General features: G+C 44.7%; 1 protein-coding gene across 4 annotated transcripts in view; it reads right to left on the reverse strand.

Annotated features, from left to right (window-relative positions):
• Positions 1-19,247, reverse strand: part of LOC111665293 (receptor tyrosine-protein kinase erbB-4) — a 257,866-nt gene that overhangs the window by 37,609 nt on the left and 201,010 nt on the right. For 2 of the 4 annotated variants that reach the window (XM_087177702.1, XM_087177701.1), the window contains exons 21-27: positions 14,122-14,283; positions 12,613-12,688; positions 12,301-12,447; positions 8,772-8,869; positions 8,370-8,540; positions 6,698-6,983; positions 990-5,617 (exon numbers count right to left, since the gene is read on the reverse strand). In XM_087177702.1, coding sequence (XP_087033828.1) covers positions 4,785-5,617; positions 6,698-6,983; positions 8,370-8,540; positions 8,772-8,869; positions 12,301-12,447; positions 12,613-12,688; positions 14,122-14,283 — 1,773 coding nt within the window. In that variant the 3' untranslated portion in view covers positions 990-4,784. Of the gene's footprint in view, positions 1-989; positions 5,618-6,697; positions 6,984-8,369; positions 8,541-8,771; positions 8,870-12,300; positions 12,448-12,612; positions 12,689-14,121; positions 14,284-19,247 lie in introns of those variants that run through there. The other 2 variants (XM_023420237.2, XR_015438067.1) reach the window with 2 other exon arrangements.

Here is a 19,247-nt window from a genome sequence, read left to right on the forward strand (position 1 = left end):
ACCCACCGCCCACCGTCAACACGACCAGTTTTTACGGCGCTCACCCTGAACTGAAATATTACATGAGGACAGCCACGAAGCCACCGAACAGAGATGCACATGAGAAAGGGACAACAAGCACTTTTAAAATTAGTCGAAAGGTACACTTACATAAAGCAAATATGTACGGCTCTTTTTTTCTACAAGTTGTTATAAGCAGGAGAAAACAGCAGTTGGAGAGAAGACCATACAAATTCAAAGCATCGCCTCCTTATTTACAAATTTCTCACCACATTGGCCATTTCAGTGCTTTATAAAAATACTATTCACATTTGTTGTTGAAGTGTGTTAGATAAATTTTGGAGGAAACCCCAAAGATTCTGTACATTTATACTGATTTGATAATTTAAAACACAGAAAATGAATGACGTCCGCTCGTAGGCCATGATTTGTGCAATTAAGATGCCGACAACTAAACATTGCAGTAGAATGACAAAATAACGTACAGTAACCAACACATTAGTGGAAAAAAAAAAAGAAGAAAAACATCCTTGATAATATGGAAAAAGTAAAAGCAAAAAGTCAATATTAAAAATGATATATATATATATATATATATATATATAGGGTATTATACACAAAAATCCCATGAAAGATTTCAGAAATAAGGATTCCCAGTTTGTGCTACTGAATTCAGTAAAAATATCTGGTTATTTCCTTCCACGCCGTCCAGAAATCTTAATATAATACTGTCAATGAAGAGATACAAAGGTGGAAGGGCAGTAAAACACTCACTTTGGGTACCATGCAAGGTGATATTGTACTATACATTAGACTTGGTAGCTGAGGATGAAATGTTGAAGGACTCGCTTCACCTTGGCTCGGAGGGAACAGTAAAAAGTAGAAATAAAAAAAGCGATCAGTCTTAAACACCAGTTGCCATGGCGTGCTCTTGAGCTGCCATAAGCCACAGGAGTGTTCAGGGCTGAGACAAATAGCAGCAGGTAACACAGCCCAACTCCAAGGCAAAATATGTTTGAAACAAGGAATGAGATACTCAGCCGAGAGGAAAAATGATTTCTTCTCCAAATGGAAAACAACTTTAAACACCGAGGCCTTGGGATGACAAAAACAACACTTGACAAACTTGGATCTTCAGGTACATTTTTTTTTTTTTCCCCAACCTTTCTGGCGATGAGCTCTTGATGAGAGACGATTAAAAGCGAAGGGCTGCTGAGAGTCTCGGAATACTCTGAAGTCCTCTCGAGAACCGTTCGTCTCATCGGTGTTTAAGCCTTTTCTTGATTCAAACACATATGTCGCCTGGGTCTGCAGTATAATTTAGGGCAAACGAGAGAGAAACCAAGGCGTGTGTTTTTCTTTTTCCCACCATCGTCCTTTCTTTTCTTTTTTTTCTTTCTATTTTTTCTTGAAACCCAGATTTGGCAGTCGTTTCCATCGCTCAGTATAAACAAGCTCAAACACACTATAAATATTTCACATTGATATTAAATGCTGTCTCTATTTCACTGAATTAGAGCTCAAAAGGGGACTATAAAATACTCCTTCATCAAATAATCATGATATCATCAAAGCAGCATTATAAATACTGCTTGAAGCAAACAAAAAGCATGGAAACAAGGACATTCTTGAAGCTGGTCAGTACCACCTAAAATCTGTTTTCTTCGTGAGCTCATGGCAGCAGTACGTTCCCAAAAGCTTTTTGCTTTCTGAAGTGGTAAACGACCAGATAAACAAGTTGAATATTTCAGCAACGAAGGGTGGAACTCCTTTCTTTCTACCCGCAAGTTTGATCAAAGTGCTCCATGGGGAGAACAAGAATATACAGCTTTGCATGTGCATACACTCAGACAAACACTTTCACACACATGAAAATACACAAAAAATAAATATCCTACTGAGGGAAACAGCTCGGACGGGGCTGTTGAAGCAGTGACAAAGCAATGTTGATGTTCTGTTCAGGAAAGTCTAAGATAGGATTCTAGTGAGATGCTGTAAGAGGACCTCCGAGACAAAACAACGTTACAAAATGATCGTCTTGATCTCCTAAGTTTGGCAAGCTTTGTGGTGCTTTCCCACCCACAGGTGCTGTGTATGGCTTGGCAGAAGAAATAATGGCTGTAACACCAGTGCTTTTAGCAGCATTGACTGGCGGTTTGCCTGCAGATGCATTACTAGTGTTCTCTTGAGAGTTCGAGGGGGGGGTGTTCTACAGTGTTCTACTGAGCAGAATCCAGTTGTGAAACTTTTGATGATATCACTCTGGGCTAATAAGAGGTGCTATGTCTCGATAGATCTGAAGCATGGTTGATCAGTGACTAAATTCTACTGGCATTGATTAAAATCCAGTGTTGGGAAAAGTGCAAATTAACAAATTACAGCTGCGCTTGAAAAAAGAAAAGATGATTTAATAATCTAATCCATAATCTACTGGAGTCTGCATCCTGAATATGGTTAGGTTTCGGGAACAAAATGATTGAAGGATGAATTAGTGAAAGAACATGGTTTTGGTAATAACAGTAATAAGAGTCCAGGCCATTATCTTTCCCTAATCGTAACCACCTGTACGCAGCTGCTACGAGCAGATGTTGGATCACAAGATTGGATATTACAACAGAAAATTTGAATGATACGTTCAGTATCAGTATCAGTATCATTTTGCAACTTGCCACATTTTGTTAATTAATCTTAATATTTTGATTTAAAAAATGAAATTTCTAGGCGAGAAGGTTGATAGTTAATACCAACACCCATTTAACAAAGAAACGACAACTGCATCCCATTCCTGTCTAGATCAGTATCCTGTCCCAGCTGGCTGCCATAGTGAGGACTGGGTTCAGATGTGATGAATCTCTGCATAAACCTGGGCACAGTCATGATATAAACCTAGGTCCATTCACCATAATAGTCATGTCACATATAAATGAACATTATAACAAAGACAAACTGTTTTCTAAACTTTTGGCACGGTTTTAAAAATCACAAAACCATCACTTCCCGTGCATCAGTAGATCCTAGATAAACACTTAAGCTCCTGACTTTAACCAACCCAACGTAAAACAACACAACAGTGGAGGACCAATTAAAACGATGAAAAGCTCCCAGAGATTTGATGCTGTCGGGCCACTCAATGAGCTTTTGATTCAAGCCAGTGACGTTAAGAATGTCGTGTGTCCTACTTGACAGCAGTCGTATGGTTAACATAAGCCTAGTTTAAGGTCAGAGCAGTGTTGAATTCATGGTTGGTTAGCAGCGCTACTGAAGGTTTTTAGCTGTCGACCCCCGTCATCACCGACTTTTACCGCATCTCTTTTTCCATGGAAAGCCCCGTGGGGCCAAACTGGCTCGGTAATGTGTGAATACACACAGGCGCGCGCACGCACACACTTATCCCAATCACTCGGACGCACACGTGGACACACACATAAAGTACAAGTGTTTTTACTGTGCTCTGCTGGTGCTGTCTTCATTCCTTGAGGTCTTCATTAGGCGGCTTGTATGGCGGCTTTCACTCCCCTCTCTATGTTTTTTTTTTTTTGTCTTTGCTCTCTCCCTCACTCTCTCTGTCTCTATGATCGCCATTTTGAGTTCAGCTGCTTTTATGGATGGTCTTATCACACCATTCAGCAGATACAGCAATTTCCCTCAACTAACCACCCACTATTATGGCAAGACACTCTTTACTCTTTACTCATCTGAATGGGAAAACCAGTGTATAAAAATCCATCTTTTCAGCACTGCAAACAGTGCATAGAAAAATGTGTACAGTGTGTTTTTCCCTTATACCCCTTGGCTTGGAAAAGCCAAGGGGTATAAGGGAAAAGGGCTGGAAAAAGGCTGCTTTTTGATCGGATTTTCCAAGTAGACAGCAGTCAAGCGAAAACAACATATCAGCAGTCACCCTGTGTGTTCTAGGGCAAGTTAAGAGTCCACGGTTGAACTACAAATGTGAAAGGAGAGATCACTGTAGTTTTGGCCATCACAGTATCACAGTTACAGTAGAAAGATGAGATGAGCTTCACAAATTTGATGGGAAAATTCAAGAAGGTACAGTGTAATCCTATAGGCGAAAGGACTGAATATGATTGATCAGCTTTCAGTGCTCTGTCTTTCACGTTTCTACAAGTCTCCTGACTAAATCCCTCAGTCTTTTTTTCCTCCGTGTGTTTCTGTTTCGCCTTCACTCTACAAGGTCATTCACAAAACCAGACATTTTGACATTTAACACAGCGTATTTGCTCTGTGTGTTTGCTTATTTCAGAAACCCTTAACAGAGTATTGCTCCTCCTCAGACCTTTATTCTGGGAAACAGAAAAATAATAAAACATTGTGTTCCTCCCATGAATCTGACTCCGCAGTGTTTGGCAGTGAGTTCAGGTCCCAAGTTGAATTCATCTTGCTTGATGCGGTCATCGTCCACCGCGCTGGGACGACATGACGCAGTACGTTCGCTGCCGTGTAACAGTCATGTGTCCGTTACTCGCCGAAAAACTACCATAACCTTTACGTTCTCAGTGACTCGGAGCGCAGTCTCTATCTACAGAACAGAAATGGACTGGATTGGATATAGAGAAGGTGCGTCGGTCCAAGTTGGGTCTGCTTGGCTCAGTTCGGTCCACCTCCTTCTGATGTTGCTACGGTCTACAGCAGATGGCACGCTATTTGAAAAGAGTTGGGGGCAGCTCTGGTTGAGTCTGCTCCCCTCTGTGTGGGACAGTGGAACCGGAGAGGATGTCGGGGGTTGTTGGGAGTCAGATTTAGGAACGTTTGTCAAGTGGAACGATCTAGACCACAGTGTTCCGCTGTCGGTAAGGTGGAGGCGGCAAGACGGTGCCAGATTTCAGGGAAAACTCCGACATGTATTCGGGGTTCTCAGCTACCGCCGGCCGTATGTGTCCATTCTGCTTATAGAAGAGTTTGGCGTTGGTGGACCCACCCTGGGCGCCATCGGGGGCCACCTGGTTGGAAGATTTGGGAGGCAAGCTGTGCTGCCAGTATTCTGGATTGTCAAAGGTCACCTTGAGCTTCTTCCCAGTGGCCTTCCCTGACATCTGTCCTCCATGCTTCAGCATGCTAGCGGGATGCGCGGCTCCGTGGATCTGGTAGGCTGGCAGGCTGCCGTGCCCTATGGTGGCCGAGGAGGGCAGGCCACCTGACGGGCACACCTGGGATTGGGCAGTAGCTTGGCTCTGGGTGGCGGCGCTGCCACCTGGATTACCAGGTTGTCCTGCAGGTTTGATGGTGTGGTGAGCATGGAGGATGTGGGTTGGTGGGCCGTGGTGGCAAGGCATGCCAGATGGAGAGGGCTGGGCTGTGGGGAGCGGGTAGTGGGGCAAGCTGGTCTGGATAGTAAGTGGGAGGTGGGAGCCTGAGGTTGTGGCTGAGATGGACGAAGGAGGGTGGGTGGGAAGGGGCAGACCATTTCTCCTCAGGGCCTCCAGGCCCAGCTCAGCGGGGCTGTGGAAGGTGTTAAGGTAGAGGGGTTCGTTGATGTATTCGTCCTCTCCTTTGGGTTGACTGTTGGGTGTGCTGTGGTAGCCTGGGTTGTCCAAGGCGTGGATCTCCCCGTTTTTGCGTCGCGAGACAAACGGGTTCTCCTCAATGGGATTCAGGTATTCTGTAGCACGGATCAGAAAAGGGAGGGAGGGTAGGAATGAGGAGAAAAAGAGAAAAAGGAGTTCATGAGAGAATAAGACAGACAAACAAAAAGAGTCACACAAATGAAATCAAGAGAAAACAAAAGAAATGGAAATTGAAAGCAGTAACAAAGAGAGATCACTCGCTAATGAGGAGAAAAGATGGAGATGATAATGGCGATAATGGCAGCCACTCAGGACCAGACAGGCAACTTGCCAGCAGTTCTTTGGCACTGGAAACTCCATCTGCCCGGGGTGAAAATGCCAGCAAATGACCCCTCTCCACTGCTTCCAAGTGCTATAATAGTGGGGTGCGAAACCTATTGATTTTGCCCACTCTTTCGCTCCTTGACATTGCATCAGATGCATTTTGCTGCAGGCTTTGTTATATTTTGAGCTGCTCAAAAATCAAAGACGGCGGTGCGAGAGCAGAGAGGATGGACTGAATTATGATCAAAGGCAATACATGACTCTGTAGTAGTAGCTGACATACACTGCTGTCGACGGAAACACGGTACGCATTTTAATCAATGGAATGAAATGAAATGAACAGGCAAAATGACAGACGGAATGCACTACAAAAGAACATATTTACTCTGCAAATGAGCGGAGAGACGACAGAACGGAGGCAAGGTACACTCGACGGGAGTTTGTAGCACATACAGGAGGCACTTGTTTTACATTTAAATTGTGTTTCGGTCTGTGCAACAGCAGAGAAGATTGTGGTGTAAACTATGGCACCGTGCTACTGGTGTTTTGTAGATGTGTCAGAAATTAATATAATGGGTGAGGTTATTTTAAAGTTTAATGCTGTCTGCACTGTGCTGTGGATAAAATACAACCTCTTAAAATGCAGGAATGTATCTTCGTCACAAAATGTCCTGCAGGGCTCCAGAATTTCTACCTGGGGTATTTCAGCTTCTCTAAAGCAATTGTGCTGGTTACAAGTGCTCTGTGATATTAACCTGACTTGACTCTGAGGTCCACTACTAAGTGATTCCAGCAGCTACAGCATTTATTTCCCACTCCTTTATTTGTGCTTTGTGTTTCGGTATAAGTACCTGAGGAGCTCTTGTCCTTCATTGGGGTCATGTATCCGTCCTCATCAGTGTCCCCTCTGGAGGTCCTCTCCCCAAGGAAGATGGTGGGGTCAGCGCTGTACCTCTGGCCCCCGCTGTCCTCTCCCCCAGCCTGGCTCAGGCTCTTTTTATGCAGGCTCCCATTGCAGCGCTGGTCCTGCAGGGCTGGAGCCGAGCCACCTGCTGCTTCCTGGTTCACACAGGCTTGTGCACCGGCCACGGAGCCCTCTGCGGGGTTTGGACCACCGTCTCGATAGCCGAACTGGTTCTGAGGTGAAGGGTGGGTTGCGGATAGAGACAAGAAAAGGTGTTATAATCAATAGGTGAAAGTGTCATTGTATGACACCATGCAGCTATTTGGCTAAGGAGAGCTGGAACAACACTGTTGCAAACCAAACTAAAGATGCCTATAGTTCCATTGAAGCACAACAAACACACATGTGAATGTATGAAGTTTGAGTCGGTTCAGGCCAGCTTTACGCCACCTGCGGCAAAGGAAAAGCTGCTTGTTGAAGGCAAAATTCTCAGACAAAGTTCTGCTGGTGTAGTCATCAGCCTTAAGGGACCGTGAGGGGCAGCCAGGCAGAGCTACAATTCAAAAAACCTGGACCTCAAAAAAAGAACAAAAAACCCCACAAGAAAATACAAAACATGACATGTGAAGCAAAGGGCTTCTCGTGGTGCTGTCTTCACTTGCCGTGGGCTATTTAACCCAGGCCTACTCCTCTGCACTCTGCCAACTCTTCGCACTACAGCAGCAATTACAGGAAGCGGAGCAACAAAACACAGGAAGAAAAAAAAAAAAAAAGAAAAAAAAAAAAGGAAATGTCCTGGAGTTATATCTGTCCACCTACTCCCACTGTCTTCCCTCTACTGCAATCTGCTTCCCTCTGCTCCAAACTTCACTGTTTATCCCGTCTTCAAAGCCAGTCATTATCCGCTCCTCTTTTCAAGTATGAGCGTGAGAGCAAATCAGTTCAGATTAGATAATCGTCTGTATTGGACTGCGTCTGCAGCGTTGCAACCTGAATAACTAACTTCTCTTGGCAATCTGGGCATGTGGAGGCTTTTCACTGCATAATCAAAAGACTTTACAATTCTTGACGGGGTGTTGACCTTGAGTACGGAGGGACCCTGGATGGATTACTGTTTTTTTTGGGGGGGGTACGTGCATGTTTCTCAGGGAACAGAGAGCCGTCTGGAAACGGGTGGGTCGTGAGGGTCAAGGTGCGTCACATCCGGAGCCGTAGGCCAGCGGCACATGGTGCATGCTGCAGAGCAAACAGCCGAGCCTGCACTCATTGTCTATTAGTAAACGGCTCCGGCATTTTAAGAGAGCGGCAGTTATTTGCTTATGGAGCTCTGAGTAATGAAACTGGGGCCTGGGGACTAAGCGCATAAAGAGCCCAGGTTTAAGCCACACACGCTGAGATGGAAATGATGGAGGTGGGCCATTAGCAGAGGAAAATCATCAGTGTATTGCAAATTCTTAACCACCTTGAACACTTATAGAGGACGGAGAGTTGGGCAGTTTTGAGGTTAAAGTCAAATCAGCAGATATGAAACTTTTTCCATAAGGAGATGTGATGTTTTATTACATCAAAATCACAGTTTTCCGCATGTGTTTTTGTGCGTCCATAAACAGTGTCCTTACTCTGTTGGAGTCGACTCGAGGCCTGGTGGTATATGACTGAGGAGCCATGTTGAAACCTCGAGGCACCAGATACTCCTCAGCATCCATCAGGTCATCAAGGTCCTCTTCATCCAGAAGGCTCTGAAAGAACTTGCTGTCATTGGGGCTGGGGAGCTTCATGCGGTCGTCTCCCTAAACAGCACACAAGCGGCATAAGTCAACATTCGATTTAGTCTGGTTGATTTTATTTAGCGGGCGCTATCAGTGCCAGAGGGGTTACGGTTGGTGTGATTATTATTAGTTATACAAAAAATAATTAGCCACAAGGATCACATTTCCATTCAAGCGCTACAGCATTTATTTGTCCGGTGAGAAGCTGATCCATCGGCTGCTCTGACGGCGAGCCCGTTGAGGCGAACGCACCTGGATGACAAGGTATCGCTGCGGGTCACGGGCCATTCTGCAGAACTCAGCGGCCAGCTCCTTGAACTTCGGCCTGCTGTCTGCATCAATCATCCAGCCTGGGGAAGAGGAGCAGAAGGACAGGACGTGGGGATGCGGGGTGGGGGTAGGGGGTGGGAAAAGAAGAAGAGGTTGAACAGATAAGTGGATGGATGAAGGCCTGAGTGAAGGATAGTCTGTAAACTAAAATGGATGAGTTTGGATATGAGTACATGTTTTCACTTTCCACAACAGACAAGGACACTTAAGTAGAAATACAGTTGATTGACTGTCCACAGCTGTAGCGTCTCTAAGAAACACTGCTCTTGATATTGTATTGCATTTGCAGTTTGTCCTCCCTCAGTTTCTTTCAGCTTTGCTATTGCCTTCCAACTCTGTGCTGAATGCATCAATATAACAACAGCGCTGCATAACTGGGATGGCGTAGAGAAAATGAATGAATACTGTATTTATCTCGGAAATATTTGGAAAATGTTTCAAATATTTTCCAGTGGAAGACCTGTAGAAAATGCACTAGAAGAACAAACAGTAAAATTGCATTACCAGGGACCTTTACTTTAACCTTAATTTAAGCAAAGAACACTAAATGAACAAAAATGATGTTCACTTAAATGGAGTTCTATACATTTTCAGGGTTAAGTACCTTGCTCAAGGGCAACTTAGACGTGGTTTTTAAGGGAAGAGAAAAGTGTTTTCTTGTTTTCTTCTCTCCCCGAGGCCACGGCTGCTGTAAACACGGCAAACCCCTGCAGGTGAAGTGAAACGCCAGGTGGTGTCTCAGCTCAGATTAGACAGTAAGCAAAGTGAGCTGCTGGATTCAGAGTCTGCATCCTGATTACATATACTCCAACAGTGATGTCTAAAGTGGGGGCCTTGGTGCCTCCAGCAGCCCTCGAGGGGGGGATCTGAGGAACTCTAATTGTTCAATTTCACTTTATTTTAAATGTGGCAGATGATACAGTGACAAATAGTGTTTATGCCTAAACGATGACCCTCTGTGTTGTCACATCGTCTGTTTGCCTCTCTTCGCTCAGTTCATCTAATTTCCGCTTCTAGCCCCCCCCCCCCCCCCCCCCCCCCGCACAGGCACATTACCTAAATGAGGTGCAATTAACCTGGCAATCAAACTCTATTTCATCTTTATTGGGGTGGCGGTGAGGCAGCGGGGCGCGCGGTGTGACAGCGCACCAAATCACAAACAACGGCTCTCAGTCAACATGTAATTAGAATTAACGGTGACAATTGCTGAGCTTCCTCCCGGGTTTGAATGGGGTGGCGTTTGACATATAAGAATATAGGAATACATTGGAAACCCTAAGTATTTTTGCTGCATCCTAACTTCCGGGAATCCCTTTGACCTCAGTATTTATCATATTATTTTACACAGCACATAAAATGTATTTCCCTCCTCCTCGGGGACAGAAAGAATGAGCTGGCATAGTTATTAGGCTAAATGGCTGCAGGGCTCTCACAGATTGCTTCTGTGCTGTCAAAAGCCATTGGCAATAGTTTTTCATTTGGAAAAAAACAATTAGATATTATGACATTTTGGTTGGATTAACATTTTTGTCATGGGAATATGTTTTGATATCACGCTCCAAGCTGGATCACATCGTTCTCTTTCAGTACATTTGCCATTTTAAGCACTCTGCTGTTGTCCTCATCCAGAGCAAATCACATCCAGAGCAGAAGTAGAAAAAGTTTAAATTCACAGAGCTGCAAGCTGCCAATAATAAGAAGTATATTCACAGTGCAGATACAATGTTTGTGCATAAAAAAAGAAAAGAAAGATAAAGTAATTAAAAAAGAACAAGAACTGAGAAGCAGGGAGAAAAGTCGGTGGTGAGAAGTTGATGTGAGGTCATTTTCATGAGGTTTTCAGCCAACAGCAGAAGACAGGGAGTGACATACACGCCACCCCCACCAGAGTTGAGTTCAGACAGGGTGGAGCAATGACCAGACTGGTGTGGGGAAAGGGATAGCCAAGCAGCCGTTAGCTGGCAGAGCTCAGACGATGGATTGGCATGTGTACCTGGACCGTTTCCTGGAAATCTGGGAGGGTGGATCCCTCTGCAGCCATGTAGCCTACACCATAACCAGGGTTCTGAATCCAACCAGGGGAAGGAGAGCAAGATGGGAGATACATGGGAGGATTCAGAGGATGGAGAGAAGGCGGGTTTTTTGGATGAGCTGTAGAGGCCGGAGGGGTAGTTGGGGTGGATCGGCTGGGAGGGGAGGTGTGGTTGTCCAGATGGAAGATGACATGAACAGGGAAGTGGGCAGAGTCCCTGGTGAGGACGGGCCTGCATGTAGCGGACCATGAACCAGCACCTCGTCACAGTTTTGTGACATGATTCTCTTTTCCTCTGTCTGGTTTTTCATCTTTCCTCTTTCTCTTCCAGCCTTGAATCCAAACCCCTGAGCTCAAATAACACCTTACCGGATGAATATTAAAAACATGAAGTACTTTATTAAACTGCAACTCATCTGTGACAGCTGCAGCACTGTATAAACATGATTTAAAAATGAAAAAGTCAAATTATTTTTGTGTTTATTATGATTGCTGCTCTGCAACGCTGCTGCCACCAACTAGCACAGACTCCCAGCCATGAGGTAATCCAGCGCATTACCTATATACATTGGTTTTTGCACATTTTAAACAAATAGGATATGACTGTAGACTTTCAATAAAGATGGACGTAGCCTCCTTGACGTCACCCACAGGTTTCTGAAGAGCGGTTTTGAAGCGGGCTGCTTCATTGTTATTTAACAATAAAAATTCACCTCCCGTACAGTTGTCATGAAGGAGGAAATTGGCTGTAGAGACCAAAACCATTTTTGTACCAAGTTGTAAACATGTTTATTTCTGCTGCAAAGTAATTTTAGTAATGAGTAAGTAATTTTTCAGCCCTGGAGGTTGCCACTTAGATGTAACAAATTAGTTAAAAAGACTGGTTCTGGATTTTTTTTTTTTTTTTTTTAAACCTTTGGTCGGAGTCAGGCTAGTGGTTTCCCCCCCGTCTCCAGTCTTTATGCTCAGGTAACATCGATCTTCTCACTCTCAGTTCTTAGAAAGAAAGCGAATACACGATTTACCACAAATATCAAAGTATTCCTTTGATTCATTTTACTTAAATACGATTTAAGTACTTATATTTTTTGTCTGTATACTCTATAACATGGCATGATATATACACTGGCAAAAAATACTATATCTAGAATCTAAGAAAATGTAATCAACAAATAAGTTATGATGTACCTTATCATTATAGGTGACGGAAAGACTTTATTAATCCCTGGGGGGAAATTCACCAGCAGAAATGATTGTGAAATAGACCACTCCGCACAGTTTTTATTAAAATAAAAGATCTGCTTCTGGGTCTTGATTCAGTGCTGCTTGCCTCCTATAAATCATATTTTGCACACACATGCTTGCTTGTGAGTATATGCATGTGGGTAACTGTGTTTGTGTGTGTGTTTGTTTTCTCACATTTGACCATGACCATGTAGACGTCTATGGTGCAAATGGGCGGCTGGGGCAGACGCTCCCCTTTCTCCAGGATGTCTGGGATTTCTCGAGTGGGGATGCCGTCGTATGGCTTGCCTCCGAATGTCATCAGCTCCCAGATGGTCACTCCTTTGAGGATGTTGGAAGGGGGAAAAAAAAAAACAAAAAAAAGAGAGACAAGAGAGCCAGAGAACGACAAATGAATGCAAATCAAATTAATAGAAATACAGGAAATGGGATTTCTTGTTTCCTCCCACAGGTACGAGCATAAGACATAATAGATTTAGCACCCACCATAACTCCACACGTCACTCTGATGGGTGAACTTCCTGTAGTGGATGCATTCCAGAGCCATCCATTTGATGGGCATCTGAGGAGAGACAGATACACAGAGGAATTTTATGATGAAAGAAGCAAAAAAAAAAAAGTCTGAAAAATCTGAACTATTATTATTATTTACAGCTGAGCTGCACAACAGGAGGCCCATCTTTTAATCTAGTGTTGGTGAGGTATTGGAAAATCGACATTGCTTTCAACCATAGTTTTGCTCTGCTCAATATAACTCAAGTACTGTGATTGATTAGCTTCAGTCTAACCTAGGGATCGTCAATAGCGAGCATGCTCTTTAAAAGACTAAATGAGATCGTACTGGCCATTTGTCCCACATTATATCAATAGCCTATAGGTTGAGAAGAGGGTGTGTTTGAAATAGTAATAACAATATGTTCTTTGACATCTCTGACAAGGACAGAGGCACACATCGTCAGATCCTAACTGCCGTATGATTTCCATATTGACTGCAGAAGGGAATTCTCAGCTGTGGAGCCCAATGAAAAAGGCAATTATCTGGCCTTTTAGCATGCGAACGCACATATGCACACACACGTACTGTACATGCGCAGGACATTTTAAAATGCAGCCCCTCCCTTGGTGCAGGAGCCTGACACATTTCCCCTGGGGGGGGACAAAAATGCTTCAGGTTAGAAATGTGATACGATGCCTCCGCTTTCATCTTCTGTTGATTCATCTCCCACGGCACAACTATTTTTATGGCAATACATGTAGATGCGCTGACAAAAGATCGAGGCATCAGTGAACACCAACGTGGAGTCAATCACTCTTGGCTGCATCAAACTCGCCTGGTTGATGGAAATACTTCTTTTCCTCTCCTGTGCCCAGAGATAACAACTCGAAACTGGAGATGCAGTGGCTACCTCCAGGCCTCCAGCTGAGCAGATTCAGCAATGAACAAGGCAATTTAATAAAGCGAGCTGATCAGGACAATTTGCATAGTAAGTCTCGAGCGAGGGAGAAGAGAAGGGGCTTCTGATTAATGCGGTCTGGGTCCCCGAACAAAACAAACCGTTCGGAAGCGTGGCTGCGTTATTTGTTTGGATGAAGTGCTTCTAAATTGCATTTTACTGAAACAAAGTTCACCGGAGTTTGCTTGACCAAATGAGTTTCACAGATCTGGAATTGGTAAAGATGTTGCTCTGCGAGCAGAGAACTGTGTGGTCACCTCAAATATTCATGCGGAGAAGAGACATCTACACAGAGCTGGCTACATTAGATAAACTTGTGTTTTTAGTTTATTTAAAGCGGAATCCAGCTCTCCTCCACCTTTGGTTTTTTGCATCACAGCCAACATCTAATAAGGTGGAGCCAACTACTACAAATATTTTTGGCCCTGGAGCCTTACAAGGCTTCTCTGTTTCCCTGGTCACCGCCACTGACCTTTTGTTTCACTACTTTTCGGTTGCAGTACTTTACGACTGCACAGAATGTGCACACGCCTCCACTTACACCAACCTTGCCCCCGTCTGCGTTGTACTCCTTCTCGTCAGCGTCCAGCAGCCGCGCCAGGCCGAAGTCGGTGATCTTGATGTGATTGGGCGACTTCACCAGCACGTTCCGGGCGGCCAGGTCTCTGTGGACCAGCCTCCTCTCCTCCAGGTACATCATCCCCTGAGAGCGAGAGAGAGAGTGAGAGAGAGAGAGAGAGAGAAAGAGAGAGAGTGAGAGAAAAAAAAGGGAAAAGAGAAGATGATCGTCGATGCGGTGAATGTCAGCACTAACATAAAATTATTGTCATAACTGTCATCATTAACCGCACACCCACACAGAGATTTGGATACAATCTTCCATCATGATTGTGCTTCTTCTGTATTACTCTGAAAGACAGGAGCTTTCACAGCATTGCGATGTCAGGAGCTCAGACTTCCCATGAGTGATGCATGCAGCAGAAATTCTAAAAACAAAACTCAACATTTCTCTACTCGGGGGTTTTTTGAGAAGTTGTCATCGTGTTCAGAGAATCCAGGAAACATTAGAGAGAAATTCTTGCTCGAAATCCTCCAATTCCTGCAATGACTGACATTTGGTAAACGATGGAGCATGCAGTATATTCGAGATAAAACAGGTACCAGATGTGTTGGAGCTGTGCCTTAAAGTGGGACATCTGTATCTACTTCTTGTAAAAGTGTCCGCCCCAGGTGTTATCTGCTTTTGTCATGACTGAGATTGTGTGTCTGACATCTCGTCCCCATGTCTTCGATAATTGGGGCCATTTTCAAATGGCTAGGCATCGAGAATAATGGATGTCCTTCCAAATTGTTAATGTTGGTTATGAACACGGCATGGGCAAAGCGAGGACGGGGAAAAACAACAAAGCCTTGAATGGAGAGAATGGCAACTTTGCTTTGCAGCCTTGATTTGTTGCTCAATGGTCTGGATGCAGCAAGGACTCTTGACAGCCGCACAAAAACCTATTCCCAGCCATGCACACACGCACACACACACACACACACACACACACACACACACACACACACACACGAAGACTTACCTCATCCTACAAGTAGAAAAACACACTCTAGCTCCAAGGCACACATACACAAATACACACGTCCTCTTTTCTTCATGAATTCACAGACACATGAGGCGAGCGCTCATACCCTCGTGGCACGCACGCACGCACGCACGCACGCACGCACGCACGCACGCACACACACACACACACACACACACACACACACTCCTTCTTGGCGGACAGGCAAGGCTGGGCCAATTGAAGTGTATTAGACTGGATGTTAAACAAGTGGATGCCACTTTGCAGGTGGATCAATACAAACACCTCGGTGAGGAGGGACGCAGTCACTGTACCCAGCAGACAATGACAAATTCCAACCCAGGCCCCCACGCCTCCGCTGGCGCGAGAGAATCATTGGCCATTTGAAATACTTATGGTGAAAATACTTCATATATGTGTGTGTGTGTGTGTGTGTGTGTGCGGTCACATATTGAGCCACATTGTGTTGAAATGCTCGTCGTGGCGAGCTGCCCCGCGCTGCCGCCTCCTCCCAGACGAATGTGAGGATAAATCGATAGCGCCGACGTCTGGCTCGCCGCTGGCTGAGCCCTCATCCATCATCCGCCGGCCTCGCTGAGACGGACGCGTGGTCACACTTGTATGTACACACACACATACACACACACACACGCGCGCGCTGACAGAAGCCACCTGGAGACCACCTATACGGTAAAGCAAGACACATTTCACCGAACATACCTGGTGACTCTCGCAATATTTCTATCTGTCAACCTGCTTCCGTGTCTCTCAGTTTCTTTCTCTTTTATCTACCAGTTCAGCACACTTCCTACTTCCTTATTCTGTGTCCCTCTTCCTGCTAATGTGTGGCATACTTCACATATATGAGCCAATGTGCTGGGACAAGGCCCAAATCACCCCACCCCCACCCCCCACCCCCCCATTCCTGAAAGTGTATTTAAAATAAATTACCTCTTGGGGATTCGGGCAGGCGATCAATAACAATGCTGATTACAATAAGCCCGAAGACGACCGGGCCACGCAATATTTATCCCCGATGTCGACGTTGAGAAGAATTAAGAATCAATGGCCCACACAGTCCATTAATACTCTTCGACTTAAAGTGACGGGGCAATGAGGGGAGGCCATCGCACTGACAGGGGGGAATGTACGGCAGCTCAAGGAGCCAATTAATTTTCAGCCACTCCAGGCGGTAAACACCAGCGTCCCAACGGAGGATGTGGGGGCAGCCTTGGTTTCAGGTCGAGAGGGTCCTGCTGATTGTGCTGCCTGAACACTGCTTAAGTGTAACAATCCCCAGAGTCCTGATGTCTTTAAGAATCGGAAGTGGTGGAATAAGATAATTTGTGATTACGTAACCTGTAGATCAGACAGGAATCTGCAGAGGAAGTAATTAGACCTGCCATGTTTGGTAAACATCATTACAATTCTGTTAGGACACGCTGACGAAGCACACACTTAGAAATATTCTTCCTTGTTAAGTTCTGGAGCTTTCAGCTGTTTCACAACCATACACAATATTGCCTGTGTATGATTGACAGCTCCAGATACTCCCTGTCACCTCTGAGAGAGCTACCGCATACTGTAATGACGTAGATTCTACCTCAACACCTACTACCTTTGCAGCAATAGGAGACAGTTGAGCTGCAATGGTAGGAAGTGCTGAGATAGAATCTACGTCATGCCGTAGCCGTCCCTTTAACCGTCACTGCTTAAAGTCCCTATTTTCTGTTTTTGAAATTTTTTTGAAAAAAAGCCAAACAAAATAAAGTTGCTAACTGCAAGTTGCAACCAAGCGGCAACGAAGCTGCATGACAACTGTGAGGGTGAAGTTTTAAACTTATGCATAATTGAGGGTGTGCTGCTTTGAGTCACAGATGGGTGAGTGTATGCTTGCCACATACTGGCATGCACGCAATTAGCCGGAAGTTAGGTGGAGTCGTGCACTGCCAAGATAGCGACTGGCGAAGCAGCCTGCTCCGAGCTTCAAAACCAATCTCCAAAAAACCTGTGGGTGACGTCACAGGCCACGTCCATCTTTATCTAAAGTCTATGGTTGCAACCTGCCTTCATGCCCGGAAGGCAAAAAATCACTGTGCTCCCTCTCAGCCATTATTTTTCCAGTACCATTCCACTCAAAGAACATATTCACGGCTGACCTTTAAAGAGGAGATAATATAGACTGTGCTGATGTGCAAAAGCGAAAGGGAAGTGTATCTTCTCTTTTTTAAGTTTCTTAACACTTTACTTTTTATGCAACATTTGCATGTGGAAAAAAAACTAAATGCACAAGGACAATATCATTTATTGACATAGCTGAAGCTACTTTTTGAAATGTATACAGGTTTGCAGACACTAACAATCCACACGAAAGGCTCAGAAGTTCATATCAGAGCCTTTAAGCACTCTCTGAATTTGCAGCGAGACAGACGTAAGCCCTTGTGAAGTGCATCTTAAAGTCTGTGACACCATGAGCCCGAACGATGAGACTGTAACATACAGCCCCGTGGAGGGTGACTTGGAAAAGGAAAAGAAGGTGGCAGTGAGCATGCAGAGATTTCAAGGGCATCTGGACACATCCACTCAGAACTTGTACCTGTCCCAATTTTTTAAGTTACTCAAGCAAAACCTTTGCTTTTTGTATGACAGGAAAATAAAACAGAGTTTGAAAGGCTGTGGGAAAGGGAATTTGTCGATTTCCACTGACTGCACCTGATGAGATCATATGATGAAGCTTTAAAATAAAGCTCCAGAATTTTGTCACATAAGTAGCGACATTTAATTCTGTATGTTGGTTTGGCTTTTTCACAGTGGAAAAAATTTTCAGGTCAAAACCAGATGATCGGTCACTGTCAAACAGCAGCAGCACCTTCAGCCAGTTCAGTGAAGGCCTCCATTCCCAGAAGACACGTACTTGAACCCTATGCGAAAGGTCCACTGATGCCTTTTTGTTTTCGCAGCTTTCACAGCAGCTTTGTGAGCCCCGTGCTACATTGGTGCATTAAGGTTAAGGACCCACCGGCGCTGTTGCACATCCCAAATGACACTGGGAGAATGTTTGAATCTGTGAGAGGATGAAGTGCTGCTGCAGTATTTTTGTGCCAAAAACATTATACTTCATGGAACTTTTCAAGAGCTGTTTAGGCAAGACCTTTTGCAAGAGTCAGACTGTGCTTTAGGAGCCGAGTCAGCAGTCCTGTCACCCACTAGCCACTCTGTGTTGGTCTGTGTATATGCTTCAGACGTGTGACACTGACAAAAAAAAAACTGTTTTTGCAACTGATTAAGTTATTAGTGCAACCATTTATCACACAGAGCACCGCTTGTTTGTGTTTGCACGAAACAAAAAGTAGTTTATCCTCCTCTGAGCAAACTGGCTGCTAGGCAGGATAAAATCTCATTTTTAACATTGCTGCCGAGTCCTGAAGTGACTACAGGGGCTAAAAGGTTTCGAAAGCACCCAACAGACTGGGGTCATGGCTGGTCCATGACACATTAGCACCTTCTGTCTAGCATGACACGAAGAAGACTAAAGATCTGAGTCTTCAGTAATGGAGGAGAACAAGAGGATGAAGTCAGGCGTGAAAAGAGGAGCGGGGTAGTGTGGAACTGCAGAGAGCAAACACCTCAGCGGGGGAGAAAGATGCTGTGGAATAAAAGATGCTGAGTATAAAGAATAGCTGCTGGACGGTAAGTGGAGGAAGAGGACGGCGGACATGATGGGTTAGTACAGCAGGTAATAAATTCAGTGCAGGTCTTCAGCAGATACAGTATTTGGCTATTACTAACATGCTAACATGAAATGGTTGCTGATTTTATTAAGTGTGTATTCAAATTTGTTGCCAAGCAACATGCTCTTTCAGGAAGCAGTGGGATCCAACAGAGGTGAGGTAGTTTTAATGATAAAACTCTCGGGTACAAATGTTTGCACATGAGCAACAGTTTATTTGGGAATTCATGTCAAGAAAAGCAAAAAAGCTAAACAGGCAGGGTGCTCAGTTCCAGGAACCACAAGGTAAGGGGTGCCTGTTTCCTGAGGGAACAATAAGAGCGCCACGTGTGGTGAAACCCCCAGCCCCCC

The sequence above is a fragment of the Seriola lalandi genome, unplaced genomic scaffold, assembly GCF_002814215.2.
Source record: "Seriola lalandi dorsalis isolate HSWRI2012SDOR001 ecotype SW California unplaced genomic scaffold, Sedor1 jcf7180002054630, whole genome shotgun sequence".
Classification (NCBI taxonomy): domain Eukaryota; kingdom Metazoa; phylum Chordata; class Actinopteri; order Carangiformes; family Carangidae; genus Seriola; species Seriola lalandi.